We start from the raw sequence: 26598 nt of genomic DNA on the forward strand, positions 1-26598 counted from the left end.
AGTTAGTACGAATGAGGATCTTTATCCGAGAGAATTAACCAGCAATGAGCTATTCTTCTTATTCATGCCGCAAATCTATGAAAGGTCCTCTAACCCTAAAGCATATCAAGGGCACTTCCCGCTCACGACGCTACTCTTCTGCCCACACATAAATCGAGGCGATTGCTTTATTCTCATGACCACTGGAAACGGACTTCGCCATTTCCGGTCACCAGATATATCAGGTGCGAGTGAAATTACAGCGCCAATCAACTCTTCTCACCGTTCAAATGCGAACTAACAGAGACACTGTACAATGTGAAATAGTCCATACACAGCTGGCGCTTATTATTACTACCGTCGCGGCATTTTGCTGATACACATTACCAATTGAATACCCTACATACGCAGTACACATTCATACTTTGCTACAATAACAAATTATATGTAGCCTGTCGTCTGATGCTGCAAATTTCTAAAACTAGGTTGTGGCAATCCTAAAAGTAGGCCTATAGGCTACTTGCTGTAGTTGCAGCAATGGACGATTCTTATACCAACGGAATTCGGCCTGCTCGTAGGCCTACTGTATGCGGCAATATGCAGAGATCAGTCAGTGTCTGCCAATGCGTTTTCTGTGATACCTTATTTCTTTCCATCCGGTGTGCAGTAGCCCCTTCTTTAAATCGCCTGTCTGATTTCAAAGACTACTACAAGTCGATTCGACACCTTTCGATCTTTTGTATTGTATCGCAGCCTTGTGGTGTTAGTGATGAAAATTATTAATAAACTGATACTGACGATTGTGCCTTCACCACTAAATGTAGCCTACTTATTAAGCTGCTGCTATATGGACGGGATCAGGAGTTTGTTTGAGACTATAGATTGGTAGATCGGTAGATTGATAAAGACTAAGTTACGTAGGTTAGTAATCTATAATGAGAATAAACAAATTGAAAACAATATCACCTTTATGGCTCATCATATAGATATAGGGTATGACGGACTTCTGACTATTCAGCGTATTGAAATTCGCAAATACAGATGCAAAGTATAGGCCAGCATGTCTATTTATATAAGTAAAGTTACCCGCGAATTTATTATAAAAATACTGCAGGAAGCGCCACTGTTCCGGAGTATTCCGTTGGCATCAAAGCACGCATGAAGCCACGCGCGCGGGACATTCATTACATGGGTTTCAGTGCCTTCAAGTATAAGATTGGCCCAAGCTGTTCGCTCGTGGCAATTACGTGCGCAATGCAAACATTGCAGCAAACGTTTGAATGTTTTTATCGGCTCGCAATAACATCGAATATTGTCATTGTTGTGATTGTAGTTTTGAGTGATGATACTCGTCAGGTTGGCGTTTTACATCACACCAGACTATTATAATTCACCTGTTCTCAATCTTCTTTTTGGCACTGTGGCCCGTATCAAAGGGATAAACGGCAGCGGGATAAGCGGCACCCAAGCACTTCATCAACAACGATGAATCAAAAATCGCAAATGATCTCTAGCCCCAAAATCTTAAATCGATAACAAGCAGCAGATCTTTTGTTGACTTAGCACTTTGATGCAAGATCTACTACCACTATATACGTGAATATCCGCCCTTACAAGAAATAATTATGAATGCTCAAAATTTGTTGCTCGAATTTATCATCGGTCCCCACCGGTGGTTGAAAAGGCACCATACTCGGGACTCGGGTACCTATGAGACAGGCATTCGAGAACTCCAATGCTCCAACTTTTCTAGCTTTGTAATTTAATATTCTAAGCTATAGCAAGTCAAAGGAAAATGCTTGGTCGTAACCGTCAATAATAGAATATATAATAACTCAAATGTTGTCATAAATTCCTGTTTCTATATCGCCTCAAACTTACAAATTTGAGGGTACATTACATATACCTATTGTCGCTAGATCGACATTTTGACTTCGAAACAGCTCGGCATAGCGATAAAACACCACAGGTAATTATTACAGATATGGTGTCGATATGTAGGCTTGTTTATGATGTTGCATGATTAGTTAGTCAAAGTATTTTGCTTGATTCCCATGTGAGGAAAGATTCTGCCAGCATGCACTTGTAGACAAATTCGCGCAGTGTAATCATGGGATTATCACGGAGAATTTTTGAAGTATTTTTGGTCCCAGTGTTTCATCGGCCCACATCTCCCCTACTTTTTAATGTTACCACAAAGAAATTATTGCAAGTATTAAACCAGGATATTAAGATAATGCGATATCTAATCCGTTCATCTCTGTTACAGAAATGTCATTCCGTTATCGTGTGTTATCTCCGTGCTACATGTTTTGGATCCTGGGTGATATGACTAACTGGGATTTCAAATCTACCATGTTAGGAAAAACAACGAGACAGTGACAGTGTTATAACACTGAGTATAAATATATTTCTCAATGGAAAGGGAGCCCTATAATTTCAATAATCCTGTACTAGAATCACTGTGCCCGGCCCTACAAATGACATGTGAAGTAGCCTACAGCGCATGTCCATCATCGCATTTCAGCGCTAAATTTATATACGCACCACTCAGACTATACGCCACTCATCCACCATATAACCGAGTCTGCAGGTGCCTGCCTTTCTACTGGCTGGCCAAATGAGAAGAAACAAATAGGTTGGCGGGTCGAATCTAAAGCTTAAACTATATTCCGTGGCGTATTTTATTTTTAAATAGATAACAGTGAATTATTATATTATTCACTCAGTGTCATCATTCAAAACAATGCGAAAAATGAAACATTCTTAAGTCGTTTAAATCGCATTAACCCCGGGCCCCTTCTTCTATTGAGATGACGAAATATATTTGGGGTATTACAAAGCTGGTCGTGGCCCGGGGCTGTGTGTAATCTTAATATTCAGCCCAGTTGTTTTGAAATTTTCGCTGATGGCAAATGCCCTGAAATCCGCGCATTCCCGGCCTCAGCCAGCCGACGAGCGTCTATATATTTTACTCCGTTTTCCTCATAAAGCCGATCAAAATATACCTACCTACAAACACGGTGACCTGCTAACCATAAACTAAAAGGACGGGGTCCCCTCTGGTGCTCCAAATCTTATTTAAATGTCTGCCTTCAGCCTCCACTTCTATTTTTAACATGCCTGTTCATCGTTTTTGAGTGACCGCTACCCACCCGCCCTGATAGACTTGTATCACGGATGATGGATTGGAAACGTATATATGACAATTTAAAGCACAGGCCGAGTAATTAGCACTGTAACAATGCAAACAAACAAGTTTTGAACTATCTAGAAGAGACCAGAGTTGGATCAATTACATTATTTCAGTTCAATTACAATTACAATTATAATTACTTTCATGAATGTTTCAATTACATTACAATTACAATTACTCCATGCTAAAAATATCAAATTACAATTACAATTACAATTACTCCTTGCATGCTTCAATTACATTACAATTACAATTACAATTGCTGCTGTTGAACATGTAATTTAATAATCATAAATTCAATCGTGCTCCTTGACAACCGTAGCGTCGTATTCAACAACAATTCAAGTCTAGTTCAGATTGTGTAGTAATAAATGCGTTTCTGTGCGTACATAGTATGCTATGTGAGATGTCATTGTGGCGAAATATAACCGTGTTTTGAATGCTCGGTAATTATGGCTCACGTAATTGGAAATGTAAAATGTTATTTACCTAATTTCCTATGGGTTAGGATTAAGGATAGGGTGCAGTATGTCGTTGAAAAGGTATTATAATATATGCACGTGTTGGATTTGCGTCTATAGTATATAATTAAAGAAATAATATTATTTTTATCGAGGGACGTAGGAATTAGGATGAGGAGTAAAAACAAAACCGTGCTTTGTCAGATAAGACGTTATATAATATCCAGTGGTCTGGTTAGTTAGCCAGACGAAACAACGATGCAGCATCGTGATATGAAATCGTATTGTAGATTGCCAACCCACTGATGGATGCGCAAGATGTGAGTCACGGATGAATGCACCGACAAACGTACTGCAGAGCCGGCTAAAATCAGCAAACTTTGTAGTCCTAGAGCTGGCGATCCATGCGTCCAAATTTGATGCATCTGGTCTTTATCGTAAGCTATTGATGTACTAATTCCGAAAATACAAAATAAAATCTCACCAGGGCAATGTAACTGCTCAAAAATAGCCGTTTAAGGCCGACTGTTCTGAAAAGTGAGAGCGCTGCAGCAGCATGACCACAACAATTACCAATTACGCCCAGCGATTGTTCAGAACAATGCCGATTCCCAGACTTTCACGACTATTTTGGGATGGTACCATTGCCTGGAAATATACTTTTATTGCGGAATCAGTGCGACACTAGCTTTCGATTAGGACCATACATATCAAATTTCGACGCTTGGATCACCAGCTATGGGAATATCAATTCTGCTGCTTTTAGCCGGCTCAGCAGTTCGCTTGTCGGCGTATTCAATCGTGAGTCACGTGTTGCGAATCCATCCGTTGGTTAGTAATCTAAAAATCCAAACCACTATTGTACCGCCGATACGTAGATGATACATTTGTCATTTTCAGGAATGAATCGGAGTGTGACCAATTTCTCATTCGCTTAAACTCGCTTCACCCGGCCTTGCAATTCACAATAGAAAAAGAACGCAATAACTCATTATCATTTCTGGACGTATTAGTTGAAAAGCGCAATACCAACAAATTTGAAACGTCTGTTTTCAGAAAACCGACATTCACAGGCCAATACCTTCGCTGGAATTCATTTAGTCCTCGGCGCAGAAAAATTAACCTCATAGGCACACTCGTGCATAGAGCGTTGATGATATGTTCGGGTAACAAACTGAGTTTAGAACTTGACTACATCCGAAAAATCTTACTTGATAACGGTTACCCTGAACACGTCATCAGCCGCGGCATGGAGAGGAAATTAACGCAATTCAACGCAGAAAACGAACAGAGCCCACCGCACGAACAATAAAAGATGTTTATATCCATCTACCTTGGATTGGCCCCATTTCCACCCGCTTTGAAAAACAATTGATTTCTGCTGTCGGTAAATGTTACGATACAGTCAAAACCAATGTGATTTTTACAACAACACAACTGCTCCCTTCAACACGCAAAGACGTGCTTCCTGCACTTCAACAAAGTAATGTAGTGTACGAATATAGGTGCCACTGTGATTGTGGCTACGTGGGAAGAACGTCAAGACGTCTGCAGGACCGCATAAACCAACATGTCCCCAGATTTATCAGAACACGTGCGTCACGCGATGTGAAAAGCTCACCCTTAACTCATCCACTTAAGATTGATGCTGATCGATCAAAGGCAATTAATTCTGCCATCGGCAAACATCTGTTGGATAATCCGATTTGTGCGAATAATTATCGAGACGACCGATTTCGAATCGTAGGTCGAGGCCGTTCACAATTCCATTTGTGTGCCTTGGAATCAACTTTTATCAAAATACACCAACCAAAACTCTGTCAACAAAAGGAGTTCGTGTATCACCTAAAAATAGTACATTGAACGCTCTCTCATTCGAAATTTCATGCTGGTGACGTCATATTTTGTGATACGATTGTTGATATACAATGTTCTTTCCAATTCTCTACTAGTTGCTGACGATTACCCCTGACGAGTGTCAGCCGAAAATATTCGGGTTCATTTCAATATGAATATACTATTTAATCTAAAAATTGTATACAATGGCAGCCGAGGCCAGCATAGCGGTAAAAATAAAAAAAACTTCGCCCGCAAGGGCGCAGTCAAGGGCTTCCGCGAATGGATCCACCAAATTCCTTGTCGACATTTAAAGAGAATGCATTATAAGTCAATTGTTTTATGTTGTGCTTGTCAGGTCTCAATAGCAATTTAATGTAATTGAAATTGTAATTGAGCAAAATTTTTGTCAAATTACAATTACAATTACAATTACACAAAATAAAAATGCTTCAATTACAATTACATTACAATTACATTGAAAAATGTAATTAATTACATTCAATTACAATTACAAATTACAATTGATCCAACTCTGGAAGAGACCGATACACTTTTGACTTTTGACCCGTCTGCAATCTTTGGTTTCCAGATCAATACTACGAACCATATATTTTTTCTCTTTTCCACTCTCACCTGCAATATGGAATCGTAGTATGGGGAAGTGCATACAAAACATTTCTGTGCAGAATTCGAACCCTGCAAAACCGTGCGATACGGCTGATCTCATCTGTACCTTTACGTACCAATCTATCGCCTTACTACCGTAAGCATCGAATTTTGCGAGTTGATGAGCTGTATCGCTTCGAAGTATCAAAAGTTGTTCACAAATATTTCTCCAATAGTCTGCCTCCTGTGTTTGATGACTTTTTCATACCTGCTAAAAATGTCCATTCCCATTACACGAGATCCTCGTCAAAGGGGAATATCTACTTACCCCCACCCAATAGCAACCTAACTAAGAGATCTATCGACTACTCGGGACCTATCATTTGGAATGCATTACCGCCACATATCCGTGAATTGCCTTATGATAGATTCAAAAAAGCCCTACTTGATCACCTCTTATCGTTACACTAACACTGTCGCCCTACCTCGCCCAGACATTGCTTCATTGATCATTTGCTACCATCGTTTAATTTTTCTTCTATTTTATTTTTTTTAACTACTGTAACTTTTTTTACAGCCAGACTGTTTAGAGTCAAGTGTACCTGTTTGATGCTGGTGTGATCAGACTAGATGACCCTCACGGTCTTATCGATCATTCCTATCTAATACCGAATACTGTGCATGCATATTTTCTGTACCACCACCACTGCCGTGTGTTATGTATTTTGGTTTGATGAAAAATAAAGACTCTCTCTCTCTCTCTCTTTAATTGGTATACGGCATACTTTGCTATATTTGGACTGGGTTGTGATGAATCGAGTCACGATTTTTTTGTGACTCGACTGGACTCAGGTCATTTTTTTGTGTATTGACTCGACTTGTACTCGAGTCATTGTGCATGACTCGAGCCAAGTCATATTACTCGAGACTAGGACAGCCAAGACAGACATAGGGCCTATCATTGCAACTTCGAAGAATAGTCAAGTCATCTATACCATATTGGTATTTGGTCTATGAGTCCTGATTCTTGGAAAATAGGGCCCAAACTGCTAGGACTGAGGAAAATTACGATATTACGAATGCGAGTCATTCTATCACCAGAGCAAAGTTGAAATTGAAAAAGTGGGTTGAACTGAATTGAGCTCAAAACTGAACAGTGAACACACGCAATGAGCCAATGACTTGGACTCGGCCCTCTTCTCACTGACTCGGTGGTGAATTGAAAATAACTCGACTTAACTCGAGTCAAAACTATAAAAGTGAAATTGACTTGTGACTCGGAGTGACTTGGTTACCATCCGACCACTCGACCGGCTGGCCAGCCGATTTAATCCGGCCCGCGAAGTAATTCTGAGCAAATGCAATGTTTGTATTGTATTTCTAACAAAAGTTGAGATTTTAAGTAAGAAATAGTTTGACGTAAATAATCCCTCAAGCCAGCCAATGCTGAACATATGTTTATAGGCCACATTATAACCATCCGATGGCAGTGTTGAGTATTCACTTTAGTTACCATTAGGTGAGATTGACACCACATCCGGGAAAGCAAAAAAGGCACACACCAAATTTAGATTTTTTTGAAAAAAATGAAACAAAAGTTGTATTCGCAGAGAGAGAGAGAGAGAGTGAAAATACAAATTCGAAACCGCTGTATGTACGGTACATGAATAAGGTACAAGAATAAAATTCAAAATATCTTTGGTCGCACCGTTGTAGTCTATACCTTATGCTGACCAAATGGCCGCAGACCTACCCCAACCCCGGTCTTCAGAGAAAGCCAAATGATGATTTTAAAATGATGAATCAAATTCCATCGTCCGACTACGCCACATCAAGACATAGCAACTTATATTGTGTGAGAGCTATTGGTTTGCAACTGCATTCAATCGACAAATCATCGTCTAGTTTTGCGAATTCGATTGTTTGGAATAACGGCATTGTTAGCATGTGGTGGTATAATCTGAATGTACTATATTGTATAGGCCTACTATTGCAATATTAGCCTTGATAACACAGGGCAAGAAAAATATGTTTTTCAAAAATCATGAAACGTGATATCAATTTAGGCGTAAATCAGGGGCGCTGAGTCCAAAAACGGCATTACATTTGCCGAATTGGCTCTATTTTTGAGATATTGCCTCTTCCTACATATGCCATGAAAAGTAAGTAGGCTATGTCTGTGAGTAATAGGTCAACTCGTGCTTGAGGAGGTGAATGGGCTTAGATTAGTTTATATCATCTCATACGGAGTACTAACATGTGCGTTGTAGTGCACTGATGAAGCAATAGTTAGTTTCATCTTGAAAATTATCATTTAGAGAGTATTTTTCCCAACAGATTACGACAATTAACACCCCCCTCATTTAGGCTCCAGAAAGAGTCAAATGACGCATATTTCATCACCGATGATTAGTGGGCTCAAATTTAACACGCTTTCCCACTATTTTTAATATTAGTCCCTTGCTATCATTTTCGGAAATTTCAATTCATGGGCGTTTCAATAAGTATGTTAAAAATTGAGTGATAGCTGGACAGAAAAAGTGTCGTAATGACCTAGATTTGTTTTGTTACATATGTTACGAGAACACGCTTATGGACTCAAGGTAAAGTCCAAATTTGTAATCTGCAGTTTGGGCGATCCAAAGAACCACCATGATGGTTGATATTTTTACATGAATGAGATGTAAGATTGGAACAAAAACAAGAAGTCATAGTTTCCATAAGTTTCATAAGTTTCATAAGTTTTCATAAGTTTTCATAAGTTTCATAAGTTTTCATAAGTTTCATAAATTTCATAAGTTTCCATAAGTTTCATAACTTTCATAAGTTTTCATAAGTTTTCATAAGTTTCATAAGTTTCCACAAGTGTCATACGTTTCCTAGCACAAAATAAAGGCACCCAGTCATAGCATTTCCTCAAGATTGACTCTGCTTTACAGCGAATTAGGCTACCCGCACTCCCCTGAAATTCCAGTTGCAGCTTTACGTCCCTACCAGATCTGATTTCGAATGATGCTACGATATAGGATGTAGTGGAACATATAGATGGCAATGGTATAGCCCAGAGGTCTCAAACACGCGGCCCGCGGGCCGCATGCGGCCCGCCAGGGTATTTTGTGCGGCCCGCGACGACATTTTAGATTTTTATTAATTTGACAATATATAAGTGTCACATATATCTTTTCAGGTTATAAAGTGGAAATTCCCTCTTAAATTGCTCCTAAAGCTTGAAGCTATTCATCAAACTTCACTATCACACCAATTGCACTATTTCGCAACATTTCCACATCATGATGACAAAACCTGACCCTTAGACGATTCGTGTCTGATATTTGTGAGTTGGACTTGGATGCGACCTTTCTTAGAATTACTCAGACTCGGGCTAACTCGTTGGCAAAATGAAAATGACTAGAGTGGACTCGGAGAGACTCGGAATACCGTGGATTTGTTAGAACCATGAACGCAACATACTAAACGCGTATCAGGGGAATAGTAAATAGATCAGAAAGTCGCAGCTTGGTATTTCGCTAACTACACAAGTACTTATGACAACCATTGGCAATCTGTTAGTTACATCTTTGGTCGCTAAACCATGCTATTAAAGTCACTTTAAGGTACCGAGTACCGTAGTGGAGCGCTCCAACGATGTAACAACAATTGGCCGTTCGGCGTTCCGACATTTCAATCCCTAGGACACATTCATTAATATATTTATATTATATTTATATTTTTTTCTGCTTCTATTAGAAGATATTTGGCCATGGGATTAATAGCTTATATCAGAAGTATACCCGTATCCTCGATTGGAATTACAATGCTCAACCTAAAAATGTTTTGATATCAGATCAGTCTCTACAATCAATCTGTTATATTCAAAATATTCATATTAGCTGAAAAATTATAACCCGATAGCTTTTATGATGGCATCATACGTTAGTCCGCCCATATGGTGTCTATGTCTTATAATTAATATATATCAAGTACAAAAACACTTCTATTCAAATAGTTATAAATGCGATGATTCTTTTCGTGCCAGGCCTAAATTGATACAAGAGTAAATCAAATTTTGACGATATGTGTTTACTGTCAGTCTGCTGGATCGGCTCACTTGCAGTAGGACAATTCACTCCCGCCAAATAAGGCCTACTTGGAAACAAATGGAATACCCCTATAAATGCTGCGGCCCGCGGCGTCGTCAAAACTAGAAAAATGGCCCGCGAGCACATTTGAGTTTGAGACCTCTGGTATAGCCTATGTTGTAGAAAATCCATTAACACCGACTCCTCAACATTATTACGAATGCAGATAGGGTTGAATTTAAAACAAAAATCAATTTAAAACAAACAACAAGGCCCTATCATTTAAAACATGTTTTTATTTTTTTATTTATTTTTAACCCATGACGTCACGGATATTCAATTGCGACATCATACTGGATTGGCAATTGAAAATATAGGGTAAAAATAGCTCCTTTGAGGAAATATATGTACTATTGCTGATGAACAGACTATTTTGAGGGTTCCAACCATCCCATATCGATATGCGTCGACTACATCGGGTGGTAATTGTCCGTAGGCTCATACCAAAGTCACTTAACTATGAGTCATCGGCAGCGAGAAAACCTTGGCCGAAAGCGTCTATGCCCTTATGCTGACCAAAGACTTCGTTATATATACAAAATACATATAGGTTTAATTGTCCATAGGCGCCTAAATGAATGGCGCCGAATGTTCCTGTCTTTGCAATCTGAACCTCACAAGACAAATACCATCCCGCTGGGAAAAATTTTATGCCAGTGAAGAAATACCAATTTGAAATCGTGTGCATCTCTTAGTTTAGAAGCCTACGTTTGGGCGATTCTATATTTTTTGATATAACAGACTGGAAGTCACGAAATAACATCATGTAACGAAGTCATATCAACGGGTCCGCCCGCCCGAAGATGTTTAATTATTATTTACGGGCCCTCCCGTTTTCAAGACACTTCACTCAGCTCTACCGGTAAATCTAATTACGTGAGTAGAGAGGGCAATAAATTGATAGCATAATATATATGCAATCGCCGATCTGATTGACCGATTTTATCATAAATTATAGAAAATTTTCGCTCTTCGCGCTGGCTCACAATACAGTACAGATGATTTCGTGACAAACGCGAACAACGTGATGGAGCATGGAGGGGTCGTTTCGTCACCCTATGGGAGTCCAAGACCCACGTTTTTGGGGGCCTGACGAGGTGCTGTTTCGTCCCTAACAACGGGTATACGCCCAAAGATGTTTAATTATATTGAGTGGTCCTACCTTTTCAAACACACCTCACTCAGCTCTACCGGCAAATCTGATTACGTGAGCAGAGAGAAGATAAAAATTGATAACAATATATATGCAATTTCCGATCATACTAACCTATTCAGTCATTAATTCTAGAAATTTCCCGCGTTTCGCGCGTTTAGGCGACAAAAGCTGATTCACTAAAGAAACTCCCAAGGCATACCATAAATAGCGGTAAAGAGGGTATCGCTGGAGTTCGGTCTATAACCCTATGGGGGGCCCACGACCAAAGTTTTTTTTTTTTGGGGGGGGGGGGGGGGGGCTGGCGAAGTGCTGTTACGGCCCTGCTCACGCCTTAGCAGTGTAGGTTAGACCGGACGAAGTATTCGGCGTCTGAGTGTTGCTGCGTCGATATCAAGCAGAATGTAAAACGGATTTTGCCCCATTAACAAACTACGCAGTAGCCAACATCCCAATCGCACGGATTTGATGATACAATTAACATATGAAATCGAGATGGAAACTGGATATTTCGAGCAAACTTTTGTAACTAAGCAGGTAACATTTTTGAGATTGTCAAGGTGCATGCTCGTACATGTTGATTCTTTATGCTGCCAGCGCCACGAATTTAGTGGCCCGCAGTTGAAATGCAATCAATTTCAATCACCAAAGATGCTATAACAACGTGAAAAATGTAATATATGAAAAGGTTCACAATGCAGAACCTACCAAGGTTCGTCTGTGAACGTGAACATTTAAATCAGAGATGCCACTGGGATATTTCGGAAAAACCCAGATCCTATATTTCCCTCTAATTCCTATAAGGAAGCTGAAAATGGAAATACTGTCAATAATTGCAGTCATATTGACATAGAACCAAGTTTTAGCCCTTGATATTTAAACTGCAACAGTTCATACTATACGTTCTGCTCGGTTAACAAAGCAAATATAAAAATTATGTTGTTTTCCTTTTGACACATTGCTGCGAAAATAATTGGTCCGCGTTGCACCGAAAGCTCGAGTGATAAAATTATCACTTTGCAAGTCGACGTTAAATCAGCTGTGAAAGCAACCCACATCTTATTTATTTATTGATACTAGCAGTCAAGTCTTGAATCGCCAAATTGTGAGAAAACGTTCCGAATTTCAATGAGTTGCCCTATGAACATGACTTTCTGCGAGCCGGAAGTTGGTATACAATAGAGCTCCAATGCTCCATCACATCACAGCCTTTCATTTTAGTGGTGAACCCGTTTCTCAAAACTCTGCCGTAACATGACAAAATTCCTAAAAAATAAAGCAATCGACATCATGATCTTGCTCATCTAATATAATTGATTTTCTAACATAAAATTATCCCAGATTTCAAGGACAAAGACCCATGTGAAGCATGTCTGCTTCAAACACCCGAGGTTCACGCACAGAACGCGAACGTAGCATTATAACCATCCCTAGTGGAAACCTGCGATCTATAAGTGACTTGTACCAGAACACTTGACTGGAACCAGTTTTATTTTGAGTGATAAAGGAATAAGGAAAGGTAACGACACAAATTATGCACGTAACGTCAGCTTCTAAAGTTACTATATTTAATAAACAAGGCAGAATAGACACTATCATCAAATTCTGCAACACACTGTATAGAACTTTGGTCATGAATATCACGACCCAAAATCGACTGATCCAAGTCAGGTTTCAGAGACATCCGCACGTTAAGCAACAGTTCAGGCAACAAGTAATCATATCCGCTCCGTCGGAAATTTTTTTCACAGTTCACATGAGGTACATAGCGTCGACGATATCTGTGGCGACAATAAGCGCACAATTGTCTTCTTTCCTTATCGGTCAGAGGAATTTTCGACTTTCTTTTCGAGGTACTGTTATTTTGCATCATTGATTCTTGACTGTTGATTGTAGGTGAAGATATGGCGGATGAATTTGTGGCTTTTGGCACATTGAAGAGGTCCGCAAGGTCTGGCACGACCGGCTGAAATCAACAATTGTATCATTGGTTTATTATTAGCAATTTTATCAGTTCAATACACCACAAAAAATGCGATACAATGAAAAGACAGGAAGATGTCGAAGCGACAAGGAGTAGTCTATGGAATCTGACACCCACCTTGGCCTAGGCGATGTAAAGAGGAGGCATGCACACTGAATGTAAGTGAAGAAGATAGTATAGAAAAAGAAAGCGACAAGAAATAGGGCCGCATGTCATGGGAAGCGAGATCGATAGGTCAGTCGTGGTCCGGTACTTGCTGACTATAAACCCTCGCGAGTATATGTTGAAAATATGCGGGTCTACTTAAATGTGGATATAATTGGAAATTTTATTGCATACCTCGGGTTGTTTTGGTGAAGAGTTGCTTTCTTCAGTCAGTACACGGTCACTCATAATCTACAAAGATGATTGAAATCGTGAATAATTTTCATCACAAGGCATCACATAATTACTTACCTTTACGTGAGGTGGGCAAGTGCATTGCGGGTCTTCCATGAAGTTGATTGCTCTCGTACTTATGGGCTCTTCATTTTTCATAATTTCATCCAAAATCGGACGAACTTCTAGCAGGGTTTTTCGGTCTGTGTCGAGCCCCTGGCATTTTGCAAAACGAAGCAGCCGGCACTTTCCCAAGAACCTGGTCACATAGTGCTGTCTGCGCTTGCCTTCGTTCATTGGAAGACCCCAGGTTCTGTGGAGCTCCACCCATCTCTTGTGGAGCATGGGCAAAGTGACCTGTACTCCGTCATGTACAAGTTTTGCATGGTAGTTAGCAAGTTCAAAATGTGGTTCCGTACTATACTTAACTGTAGAATGAAGTGAAGGAAATAATTAGTTATGCAAGTCAAGGAGTATATTTCCATCATTCTTACAACTCGTTGAGAGAACTAATTCAATATTCAGTTTCTCATTGTTCGAAGTGTATTAATCATCAAGTCTTCACTTGACAACATCAGTCAACTTATGGAACTTCAGTTATAACCTACATATAAATAAGTACTTGACACGTTTACAGATATATCAAAGGTCACGAGTGTTCCAGTGTAAGGTACAGCACCGAATCTAGTCACACCATGGGAGGGTTTGGGCAACTTACAATGCCCACTGAAATAAAGAAAATAATGAAATTAATCATAATCGTATCCATTTTTACCCAATTTAAGTATGTCTTTTCGCGTGAGAGGTAGCATCGATCCTTTTGGAGGATTCAGAGTCGCCTTTCGCAATACATCAAAAGCAGGTGAGTTTTTAACTAAAGAACTCGACTTTTTAGCGGATAACTTCCCGCGATCTCTACAGCAGTCGCGAGATCTGACGGGACCTAACTTGATCAACTTTGTTCTCGACATAGAGGTGGTAACGCCGCCTAAGCGTAATGTGCCCTGCGTAGAACAACCTTCATCAGGAGTACGACTTTGAAATAAGGGCGATTCCGTTGTTAGCTTTCATTGAAACTCGGACTGTGATTGGTTGTTGCTGACCACGTGACAGTGACGTAGCCGTGATAACGACATCGAGGGAAAAAGTCTCGTGACAAAATAAGAAAAAAGCGGCTCCTCGTGTTGTTGTGCATTCGACCATACTGAGCGGGAATTGGCTGGTGCTGCGTACTTTTCAAATTGTTTGGTGTCGTTTCTGTTGACTCTCTGGTTCTTACGTAATACTGACTTTTTGATATTTCCCTCGTAAGTGAAATTTGGTGGCTAATCGCTCTCAACAGTTACCAATTTACTGTGACGGAAACGTGCTGGTCCTGTCCTACCGTTCAGTGACCAATGATCATGGCAATTGAAGGACAAAACCATTTATACCCGTGACTCATGCAGGAAATATTCACAAAGCTACGGTTGAGGCATGTTAAAGGATCTTAACTAGCCTAAACTGTACATAATTATAATAATCTATATATACCAGCAACTCTTAATATACATGCATGATATTGAATAATGCCACCTCATTTTTGTCCGCTTATGTCGTCTATAACTTTTCATTATTGTGCGTGCCTCTTTATATTGCCCAGGTGGGTGTCTGATTTCACCTTCCTATCTCATCATTGTATCGCAATCTTGTGGTGTTATAAGGATAAAATTGATATATAAACAAACTCAGCTAATATCAACACCGATCAACAGTGTTCGCCATCGCATTTGGACAGGTCACATAGCTGACTCGTTTGACTCAGTTGCCTGTAGCCTACATGTGGCCCATATTACCCCGCTTCTGATCAACCTAGTATGCAGACTTGGAGACCAGTTCGTTCTAGTATAATTACTGCAAAATGGCAATTTTTTAATTATCCAAATTGTGAAATGTTTCTATGCTCTAATTTTAAATCTAATTTAATTTCTGGTTTACCTGTAAATGATACAGGAGAACTGAACAGTGCAAAACGAGCCAAACTTGCTGTACAAATATTTGCTATTCTAATGCTCACAGGAATGAATTATGGTTTGATATTAGTGGAACTTGATTCAATGTCCAGTTTTCGCTAATTCAGTAATTCTTATCTGATTTCATTTGGATAAGATTAGCCGTATTTCTTATTTGGAAATAACTGAAGCTCTAGTTCTGATTCCACTCAATTTCTAAAACTTTGTAGCTGTAATTGTAATCTAATTTGGAAAAGCTGGAAATATGCTAGTTGTCCAAGTCTAGTGTGTGACTCGAATAAGTGAGGAGCTCTGTGAATTTGCTCCACCACACCCTAAGGACATTCTCCCATATGCCTGTGGTATGATGTGTATAATGAATTGCGATTATTCCAATGCTCATGAGGAACTGCCACAACACTTGGGATTTTTATCAATATTGCATTAGTTGTGTACATGGCTACAGGGGCCCTGTGGATATAAAGCTGTATCACCCTGTGGATATAAAGCTGTATCAGCTGTACCACCCTGTGGATATAAAGCTGTATCAGTTGTATCGCAGCTGTATCACTCATATATCAGCTGTAGCATGAATTATCGAAAATTTTCGCGCTTCACGCTGGCTCACTAAACAGTATAACAATAATTTCATGGCAAAAGCAAACAATGTGATGGGGGACGGTTTATCACCCTATAGGAGCCCAATACTGCCAACGGGTATACACCCGGAGATGTGTAATTAATTATTATTCGAGGGGTCCTACCTTTTCAAACACACCTCATTCAGCTCTACCGGTCGGTAGCATGAGCAGAGAGAGGAAAAAAGTTGATACCAATCTATATGCAATTCTTGATCATATATTGACCGACTCAATTATGAAATATAGAAATTTCTCTTGCTTTGCACGTTTAGGCGAGAAGAGCTGACTCACTAAATGGACACCCAATGTAGATGATATGTAGCGATAAACAGCGTATATAGCCTGAGGGGGGGGCGGTTTATCACCCTATAGTAGGGCCCAAGACCAATGTTTTTTTTGGGGGGGGGTGCTGACGAAGTGCTGTTACACGGCCCTGGCTATCATCATCCTGATAATGCTAATAAACCAATGATGATGATCTGGTTTACGTCTGACATTGCGTGTTTGCATAATCGCTGTAGGGGACGATACCTTTGTGTTCCGATACCTGACTATATTGCATCCCAGACGTGGTGTTGGTGTGATACTTTTTATGTAGAGAGAAACCTGGATGATAAAGCTGATAATTGAGTGATACAGTTCATACCTGAGTGACATGGTTGATACTTGAGTGATAGCCTACTAGACTACTTCGCGCATCTCAGACATAGTATAGACGTGATACTTATTGCAGAGTGATACCCGGGTGAATCTCGGTACGGTTTGTCTTATATAACATGGGAGCAGCGATGATTCTCAAAGTATTAAAAAAAAATAATAAAAAAATCGAGAATTTTTTGAACACAAGACACCGATTCCATACAGGTAGAGTGATACAGCTGATAGAACTGTGTGATACAGCTTTATATCCACAGGGCCGCTATAGGTCTCAGTTTGCTCTGCACCTTACCCATTCAAGTGTTCAAATCAAGTTGGTACAGACAGAGCAGTGGTTCTCAAACTGGGGGGAGGGGGTGTGAAAGCCTCTGAAGGGGCACGAAGCTGCGGTTGAATAGGCTAAAAAAAATGTTTCGCGTTATGCACGATTTACCTCCAATTCTTAGTTTTTGCCCTGTGTATAGTCCTAATTCCATATTTCGATATTTGAGAATTCTCTCGTCAGCAATCATAACCTTCCATGGATCAAAATATATGTTGGGATTGCCAGCATTCCAGTTGTATTTTGTGATATGGCGACAAGGAGGGCGCGAAAATTTTTACGATCATAAGGAGGGGTGTGTCTAAAAAAGTTCAAGAACAGATGGTACGGAGCATGCTAAGGTGAGCACCATTTTGAGGTTTGTTGAGGTCTCTGTACCTGCTGAGCTTGTAATGAACACCACAATGTGTGTGTGTGTTGGTGTATCATAATTCATAACTATCGCCTGATAAAACTTATGGCTTTCAAATGTAACCACTCAGGAAAAATTCTGACTGCCAGTGTGGATGCTTGCTGTTTGCTGGTCAAAAATTAATTTCGAGGTACAAAATACTCATATATTTTCTTCTATAAATTTGAATGAACAATAAATGTGGATTTTGGAGGCTTGATTTGTTATTCTACTAGCATTCATGAACATCTATTTGGTATCAAATTGCGATTATTTCTGAAGTTTCGATTTTAACAAAGTTTTGGCATTTCCAAGCCACATTGACTATATTGAGATTACAGGCAGCGGGAGCAAAGTTACGAGTACGAAATCACGTTTGCTGGCTCGAACATATGACAACATGTCTGCTGCACCGCATTGTCAGAATAAATTTCCATGACTAAATCGTCAGTCAGAGTCACTAAATGTTATTTGTACCCATTTTCAGGATATAGCTTTCCTCAAATAATAGAACTTCTTTGTTTAAACTATGGAAAGTAACGAAGAACAGACGGGCATCCCGCTTATGCCGTATCGGCAAACAGATAATGAGAGAATGTTACTCCGTAAAGAATACCGCAAGTTAATCAAAGAGGTTCAAGACAACAAAGAAGAGCTTATAAAGCCAGAATGTGGCCAACTACTCGACCATGTCAATGTCGCCAACACGTTATTCAAGCGCGTAACAACCACTCGGGAAGGCGTGCTAGACTCGAAGTTCATGGCCTTGTCTGTGACACTTGCGGGTCAAAAAACTAATCTTTTACAAACTGATCTAGTCGCGTTCGAACCTGATGAATTCATGGAGAAACTGGTGACAAAAATGGAAGGCAGATTCATTACCGAGGATGAAGATAAAGTTGATATTTCGTCAGACTCTTGGAAATCTATGGGGGAATATGTCTCAAAGTTTTACACGAGTGTAAATCCAGTGTTAACAGTCATGTCTGGCACTTTTGATTTTGTTCCAAAACCAATTAGGCCTACGGCTGTAAAAGCAACTGAAATGGCCGCCGACGGTAGGGCTGATCCACAGCATTTAACTCGTTTTGATGGAGATAAAAAAGAGGCGACTCCTGAAGAAATCGAAAACGTTCTCCGAGTAATTCGGGACTTGTACAAAAACCAACCGTATCCGATCGACTATTTTGAGCTTGTTGTCGACCCTGAATCATTTGGACGGACTATAGAGAACGCGTTTCACTTGGCTTTCCTAGTGAAAGATGGTTTTGTTCGTATTTTCCTCGATGACGAAAATAGCATACCCGTTGTAGAACCGATTGAGCGTCCTGAAGACCGCCAATCCCAAATGAATAAGAAATGCAGCCAGGTTATGGTTTCGTTATCGATGGAGGAATGGCGCGATATTATTGACGCTTACGAATTAGAGGGAACTACCCCTTATATCAAACGTTCGACTCAAAAATCGAAGCAAAGCGGTAACTCGAGTTCTAAAAGAGCTAAGACGTGAAAAAGTTGGTGACGTATTGCAATGCGCCATTCGTTCGGAAATCATGTCCCAGTTAGTGCTGGGCACAATAATTCGAATCTAAATTAAGCATTGAGTTGAGTCGGGAAAGAGGATTCTTTCGAGTAGTGGGATTATGCACTCCTTGCCACTAATTTATTGTCAACGAATTATAGTTTCATTATTCTTTTCTACTGTGAAACCATGATCGGTCATACTGCAGCATACAAAATATGCACTAAAAAGGCTACACACGTTGGTGGATATTGGAAATTGAAATAAAGGAAATTGAAAAATCGGAAAATACCAAATAATGTTTAATGTGATGTGGGACTGTCAAAATATTCTTTGTGGTAACACAAAAGGTACATTTTTCATGCTATTACTAAGTAGTTAACAAATGATACTTGAGCCTAATAATCGTATCACTCAGACACTAGTTTATATCCGACCCTAAACCCGGACAAAGGTTACCACTGTCAGTTGTCCCTATTCAAGTAATCCAGTACATTACACAACAGTTGGTGCGCTTGTCCGATATAGAAATATGGCATCCTGCATGAAATTATGATTTCTGAGTTTTCGCAAAGATTATGGTCATAATTTCAATGAACGATGGTGAATTTCAATCACCACTAATGAACGTAGCCTACTGCTTGCCCGCTCTAACGGCATTTTACATCTTTGAAAATGGTAAATAGGTACTAGCCAAATGCATTCACTGCATTGCCATTATCGACAGCCACTGTTGGTTTCAGCAAAACTAGTCCATAGACAGGTTTGGTGCAGGTAGGGTCAGTAACAAAATGCCACTACTTCTTGAGTACTCCAGTAGGTTTGCACGAGATTTGAATGATTTTCAGTTTATATAGGTCTAGAATACTCCTTTACTTGCATGGAAATTGCTATTTGTGCTTGATTATAAAATTAACATGCAGTTCTTCTCGAGTACCACCACTTCTGCTTTTTTGAACTTGTTCGCACGATCTATTAAATGTTTATTGACAGAACTTGGTATTCCTCTGTATTGTGGCAGAATGAGAACATGGGCTGTAGTGCCAGAATCACTTGACGCCAGACGGCAAATGTTTGAGAGACGGGATGAGAAATCGAGGTTTGCGTGAAGCTGTGACGCCCTGGAGGTGATTTTGAGAGGTGGCAAAAATATTTGACTGTTCAGTTCAGTCTATTGTAATTGATAACCTGTTGGGTTTCATGCTGACAACGGATGGATGCTCAAAAGCGGCTGTCTGTCTTCAAATGGGGGAAGGGGTAATTAGCGCCACATCAAATTAATTCTCTAACTTCATCTGGACGAGTTGAAGTGCATCGTAAAACTACTTCACGCTTATCAGTAATAAGTGCAAAAATTTGTGTTTCAACATAAAAAATGAAGCAGAAGTCGTAGCATACAATCCAAACTAGAGTGAATGTAAAAAGTCGAAGACATACTTGAGTACTACAGAGAACTAGAAATACTTTGTTACTAGTCACAGCTCTAGCTTTAGGAGGCAATAAAGTATGATGGAGGGGGGGTATGAGTCAAGTCATGAGTATGGAAACCACCGGTGCGGAAGCAGTTGCTATTCGTGCGGAGTTCTGTGCCGTCATAGAAAACAACTTGTGATTATGTAATCAATCAATCAGGTTTATTCATATTTTCGTCGTTTCAAAACATCACAAGACAGCGATACAATGAAAAGATCGGAAGGTGTCGAAACAACTTGTAGTATAGCCTTTAAGATCAGACACCCACCTTAGCCTAGGCGAAGTAAATAAGAGGCATGCACACTGAATGAAAAGTAATGCAGAGAATATAAGACGCAAGCGACAAAATGAGGTGGCATGTACCACCGCTACGTGATGTAAAATAAAAACATCATGCCTTGTCATCAGATCGGTTCGGTTTATTTGCAATTTTATCACTTCAATACAGCACAAAAATGCGAAACAATGAAAAGATCGGAAGGTGTCGAAACGACTTGGAGTAGTCTTAGGAATCAGACACCCAACTTGACCTAGGCAATGTAAGAGGAGGCATGCACACTGAATGAAAAATAAAAGAAGATAGTATAGAACAGTGGTTCTCAACCTTTTTGTCTCCACGGACCCCCTGTGTACCATCACGGACCCCCATGGTTTTTCTTCTGCAAATTCAGCGCTAATATCATGCAACCGCCATCGCTCTTGTGCAAAGATACCTGTATGCTAGTTATAAACGGCAACAAAATGTTTTTTCTTGATAATAACATCATCATATTTATGTTGAAATTGGGTAGACTTATATTATTTCAAAGCGAATTCTGCCGCTGCATTTCTTTAATACGTGGTCGTGTCTTGAAATTCGCGCCTTCGATTTGATACGAACGAAAGCCGAAAATCCATTTCCACTAAGATAGGTGGTGGCGAATGTAATGATAACGGGTGTACGCTCCCAATAACACCTTTAAGTATGATCACAACATATCGTCGCAGTGGAACCAAAGTATCTTATGTCCATTTTACACATTTTGGGAAAATTAACTTTGAGTGAAGTTTTCATCTTCTTTCAGTCATATATTGGCCCCGATTAACTTTGATACACTGAGATAGATATAACCATGGCTAAGATATGACCGAAAGAAATACAAACATTTTCGAAAAGTCGATTTTTTTAAAGTTTAAAAAAGGGAGCTTCAAAATTTGAAAACTGGACATAAGATACTTTGATTCCACTGCGACGATATGGTGATAGCACCAAAACAGGGAAACATATATTTTAATGAACATTTAACGTTTAGCCTATTCATTCCTATCTAGCAGCTCAGCTTGAAGTTATTCTGGAATAGCAGTTATGTATATCACAGGTGAAATGGATTCTTAAAAACATTTCGATGTCACCTCGACCTTACTACTCCAACTCCATCTATTTTTCCACATACCCCGACAAAACATCGCTATAAACATCAATATTTTTGTATCAGTAGGCTATTAGAAATTGAATGAGTTTTCACTGCTGAGTATTTCATTTTCATCTAAGACGGCCATTGTGTTGATGTGAGTCATGAAGTTTTAGCTGTAATCCGAAGCACAAGCCGCTTCGTGATTCCGCTAAAAAAAATGAAAATTAGGTTATCGACCATTTTGCAAATTTAGAGGCTTCGCGGACCTCCTGGAAATGCTTCGCGGTCCCCGGTTGAGAACCACTGGTATGGAAAAAAGCAAGCGACAAAATGGGATTGATGAAGATGCTTATATAGCTCATCCTTGAAATCAGAAATTGTAAGTTGCGAAGTACACTTCCGAATAGATTTTGCCTACTTTTACTACTTAAGAAGCTACGTTTTTAAGGCAAAACGACTTATTTATTTTCACACTTCGGATGTTGAGTACATTTCATTCCTTTTTCTACTTGTAGAAGCTCTGATATACTTTCTACTTGAAATTGAGTAGTTTAGTTTGACCTCCTTTAGGTAAATGCAGTGGTGGCTTTTGGGGTATGGGCGAGGTGGGCGGTCGCCCGGGCCCCCCCCCTGGTCAAGCCCCCCCCCCTATTTGGATTTTGCGCTTTTTTCAAGGATAATGACGAATAAACACGGAAATCCGTGTACCGAGCAAGAATATGATTCCGTACAGATGTGTCAATCATCATCAAATCACTGCATTTGTTAGAAAAGTCCCGTATCCCGATAATCAACACGTCTCTGCATGCGGTAGAATTACTTAGTTTTGATATAGTCTATCCTTGCACACATGCAAAATAGACATGGGCGAATCCAGCACCTGGCCAAACCTTTGCGGTGGTGAAAGATAGATAATAATAACCGATGCGAAAGGGGGGTCCGGGGGGCGGAGCCCCCCAGAAGTTACGGATAGATACTTATAGGGAGCCCCCCCGGTAAGTCTCGCCCAGCCCCCCCCCCCCCGTTCGTAGGGCCACCACTGGGTAAATGCCTTACACACGAGCACGTGGCTTCTTTATCAGACTATTTCAGTACAGTTCTGGAACATTCTGACTCAGTGGTACACCGCCATCAGGCAGTCGCACTGAGCTATATAACACTGCTGAACAGTCGTCGATCATGTCCAATGCTTGCCCAAATGTCCAGTGTCCAAGTCCACATTCAGCTGAACTCAACCGAACTGCAAATTCAGGTTTCAGTGGAAATAACAGTAATAATGATTGAAGAGCTTCTTGGAGGTACAGAACTTCAATATACAATTAAATAGTATATTCATATTGAAATGAACCCGAATATTTTCGGCTGACACTCGTCAGGGGTAATCGTCAGCAACTAGTAGAGAATTGGAAAGAAAGTCCAATTCTCTTCCAATTCTCTACTAGTTGCTGACGATTACCCCTGACGAGTGTCAGCCGAAAATATTCGGGTTCATTTCAATATGAATATACTATTTAATAATAATGATTCGCGACTAGATTTTACTTGAATTAGCCTACGGCTGATGGGAACATTTGATGAGTTACTGCTGACTGGTTTTAACCATAGCCTGTGTAAAGGTTATGAATGTTGTTTTGTTATGGTGTCGAATGTCACATTCGATAGTTATGGCATAGCCTTTAAAGGCCATACAATTATGACATTCAGCGTTCAGTTTATCGACAAGGCGAGAAGTGGCAGATTCATTTGGAAATATTCACATGCAAACGCCCCATGCCGAAAGTATGCCACGATTTGATTTTTCTACATCAGTGGTTCTCAACCTTTTTTTTAGACACGCCCCCCTTTTTGATAGTGAAAAATTTCGCGCCCCCCTTATCGTCATATCACAAAATCCAACCGGGATGCTAGCAACCCCAACAGATTGTTTGATGGCATGGAAGTTTATGAGTGTTGATGAGAGAATTATTGAAATTCGGTCTGTATATAGAGAAACACGCGTGAACTGGAGGTAAATCGCGCGGAGCGCGAAAATATTTTTCAGTTGACCGCTTCTTCGCGCCCCCCTTCGATGCTTTCACGCCCCCAGGTTGAGAACCACTGTTCTGCATGATTCATGTGTTGTTTATGAATGTTGCTTTGTTATGTCTCTCTAGCGCAGCCAGTAGCCGAACTTTTACGTTGCTTCCAACTCAATTGGGCTCGAAAGTCACGTGACTTTTCAGCATAGCAACCACCGTCTGGGGCCAAGCGCGTTTCTGGTATCATCTTCTCTGCGACAGTAATGCATTTGTATGTCGCAATTTCTGCTACTGCGCTGGTCTTTGCTGTCACATTATGTGTTTGTGTTACAGGATTGATTTTTTTTCGTGCAGATAGATGACAATGTATAGTATTCAATTAACATGATGGAGTATAGAGCAGTTTAAGATAGCCTATGTCAAACAAGTAATTCCAAGGTTTAGTACTTTCATCTGGACCTACTAACTATTCATCGTATGGCTGCAGCATTATTATGCTTCAAGTGTATACTTATCGACACGGAGACAGTGATCAGTCAACATCGGAGATTATTAATATTGTAACATTACCAAACCGTGTTAAATTTGATTTCAGATGGATTGGGTTAAGCTACTTTTACGATTTGCGAGTTCTTCAAAAATAATCCGAATCTAGTCAAAAGAAGTCAAAATGATTTAGACAACGACCATCCAATATCAGCAATGTATGGTGGTGATGGCAGAGAATTGGGAAATATTCAGTTCAGCCATGAGTATAATGAAAGTTTATGACGTAGAGGTTGGTAACTGCAAAATTACCTGAAAGATTGGGGAAGCGTTGGAATTGAGTTCGAATCCCACTTGACGCAAGTGGGTCGGAGGCTTATCTGGACTCCCCACTGCTTACCTAACTACATGAGCAGCGTCATGTAATCAAGCCCAGATGGCTAAGTAAAGCCGATGAGGCTCAAAAAATCGGCACCACTTACGAGGACGTATGGAAGCAAGCAAGAGAAGAAAGAAAGAAAAAGCTTATCAAAAAGCAAAGAGACCCTTGAACTTTAAAGCATTTATGTTGTGGTGCAAACAGACGATCATCATCATCATCATCATTGGTTTATTAGCAATTTTATCAGTTCAATACACCACAAAATGCGATACAATGAAAAGACAGGAAGATGTCGAAGCGACTTGGAGTAGTCTATGGAATTAGACACCCATCTTGACCTAGGCGATGTAAAGAGGAGGCATGCACACTGAATGAAAGTAAAGAAGATAGTATTTCCACCTTTTCAGAGTACTATGTACTATTGCATACTTGCCGGAGTGTTATATTTTTTAAAGTAGTTTTAGGACATGTTTGAGACACTTTTGTGATGTGTGTATTGATAGATATCAAGTGTCCCTATTCTACCAAATCAAGATCATTAATAGACTTGAGCGTTTAGAAGAAAGTCTTCATTTTGAAATGAGTCGGTGATACTATAGTACTTGCCCAGCATCACAAGTACTTTGACAAGTGCAGGGCAGCTTGTGCATTGCATACTCAAAACTTATGCCATTTCTTCGTTTTTGACCCGACGATTCCCTCAAGATTCTGAATAGAAGAACTACCTAATTCTGATATAATAATATTTCCACAACAATACTTTCCTAATCTTGCATAGTTGCATACTCTCGCTTGATTTTACAAAATTCTAAGAGTGCTGACAAAATCAATAACTGGCCAATAAATTCGACAAATTCACAACTTGAGAATGTATTTCCTTTGTACCGAGAATGAAACAAATAGAATGTAGGTATTGGTCACAGATTAGGTATTCCTGATTAATGTTGCCAACTTGCCATAAACGGATGCAGTTTTGACTTAAGCTATACACTGCTACTGTGGAGGTAGTCTTAAACTGACGACTCACTTAAACACACAGAGTTGGCTTGAAAATGGGCAGCCATAAGCAATACAATCGATAGGACTGTGTTGGTATATCGAAATTGACGAGAATAACAGCAAGCAGTGTAACTGTGAGTACTCCATGGCAATGTGTAGTTATTGCGTTTCTGCATCGAATCGACGTAAGTATCTTCCATTGACAAGCCAAGATCCTGAACGGCGGTTGTGTAAATTTACGGTGCTCTAGCCCTGAGAACGACGGTAAGGGATACCAGGTTTGTTGGGTCCGTATGGTTACGAGGCTGGTCTCACACAAATGACCTACTGGTGGCATTGATGTACCATATGTCGACAACAATGTCAGTTCCTTCCAAGCGTTTTGCGTGGATTTCTACAAGTTCAGGAAGTATATGTGGTCCCGACTTTTAAGGCCGGTAGCGTCTTGAAGTGTGTCGCTCCACCTCCCTACGGTGACGTCATTCCATAGACAGTTGAGCTGCATTTTCTCACAGTTCAAGGGGTAGATAGCGTGCGTGTGCTTCTCGTTCTTGCGATAAAGGAGATGGTGTCTTCTGGAGAGCAGT

The 26598-nt window shown here is 40.0% G+C and overlaps 2 protein-coding genes across 2 annotated transcripts; one reads left to right on the top strand and one right to left on the bottom strand.

Annotated features, from left to right (window-relative positions):
- Window positions 1–12846: 12846 nt before the first annotated feature.
- LOC145458567 (uncharacterized) lies at window positions 12847–14785 on the bottom strand. Its single transcript, XM_080336975.1, has 4 exons — window positions 14511–14785; window positions 13814–14163; window positions 13697–13753; window positions 12847–13339 (listed from the first exon to the last, which is right to left on the bottom strand). The coding sequence occupies exons 1-4, from the start codon at window positions 14704–14706 to the stop codon at window positions 12920–12922; spliced, it is 1023 nt and encodes a 340-aa protein (XP_080193101.1). The 5' UTR covers window positions 14707–14785; the 3' UTR covers window positions 12847–12919.
- A 3079-nt stretch (window positions 14786–17864) lies between these two features.
- Window positions 17865–20256, top strand: LOC145458568 (non-structural maintenance of chromosomes element 4 homolog A-like). Its single transcript, XM_080336977.1, has one exon. It carries the CDS (start codon window positions 18267–18269, stop codon window positions 19245–19247), a length of 981 nt encoding a protein of 326 aa, XP_080193103.1. The 5' UTR covers window positions 17865–18266; the 3' UTR covers window positions 19248–20256.
- Window positions 20257–26598: the final 6342 nt, after the last annotated feature.

Source organism: Botryllus schlosseri, chromosome 16 (assembly GCF_051294905.1).
Source record: "Botryllus schlosseri isolate E-star chromosome 16, Bs_hap1, whole genome shotgun sequence".
Classification (NCBI taxonomy): domain Eukaryota; kingdom Metazoa; phylum Chordata; class Ascidiacea; order Stolidobranchia; family Styelidae; genus Botryllus; species Botryllus schlosseri.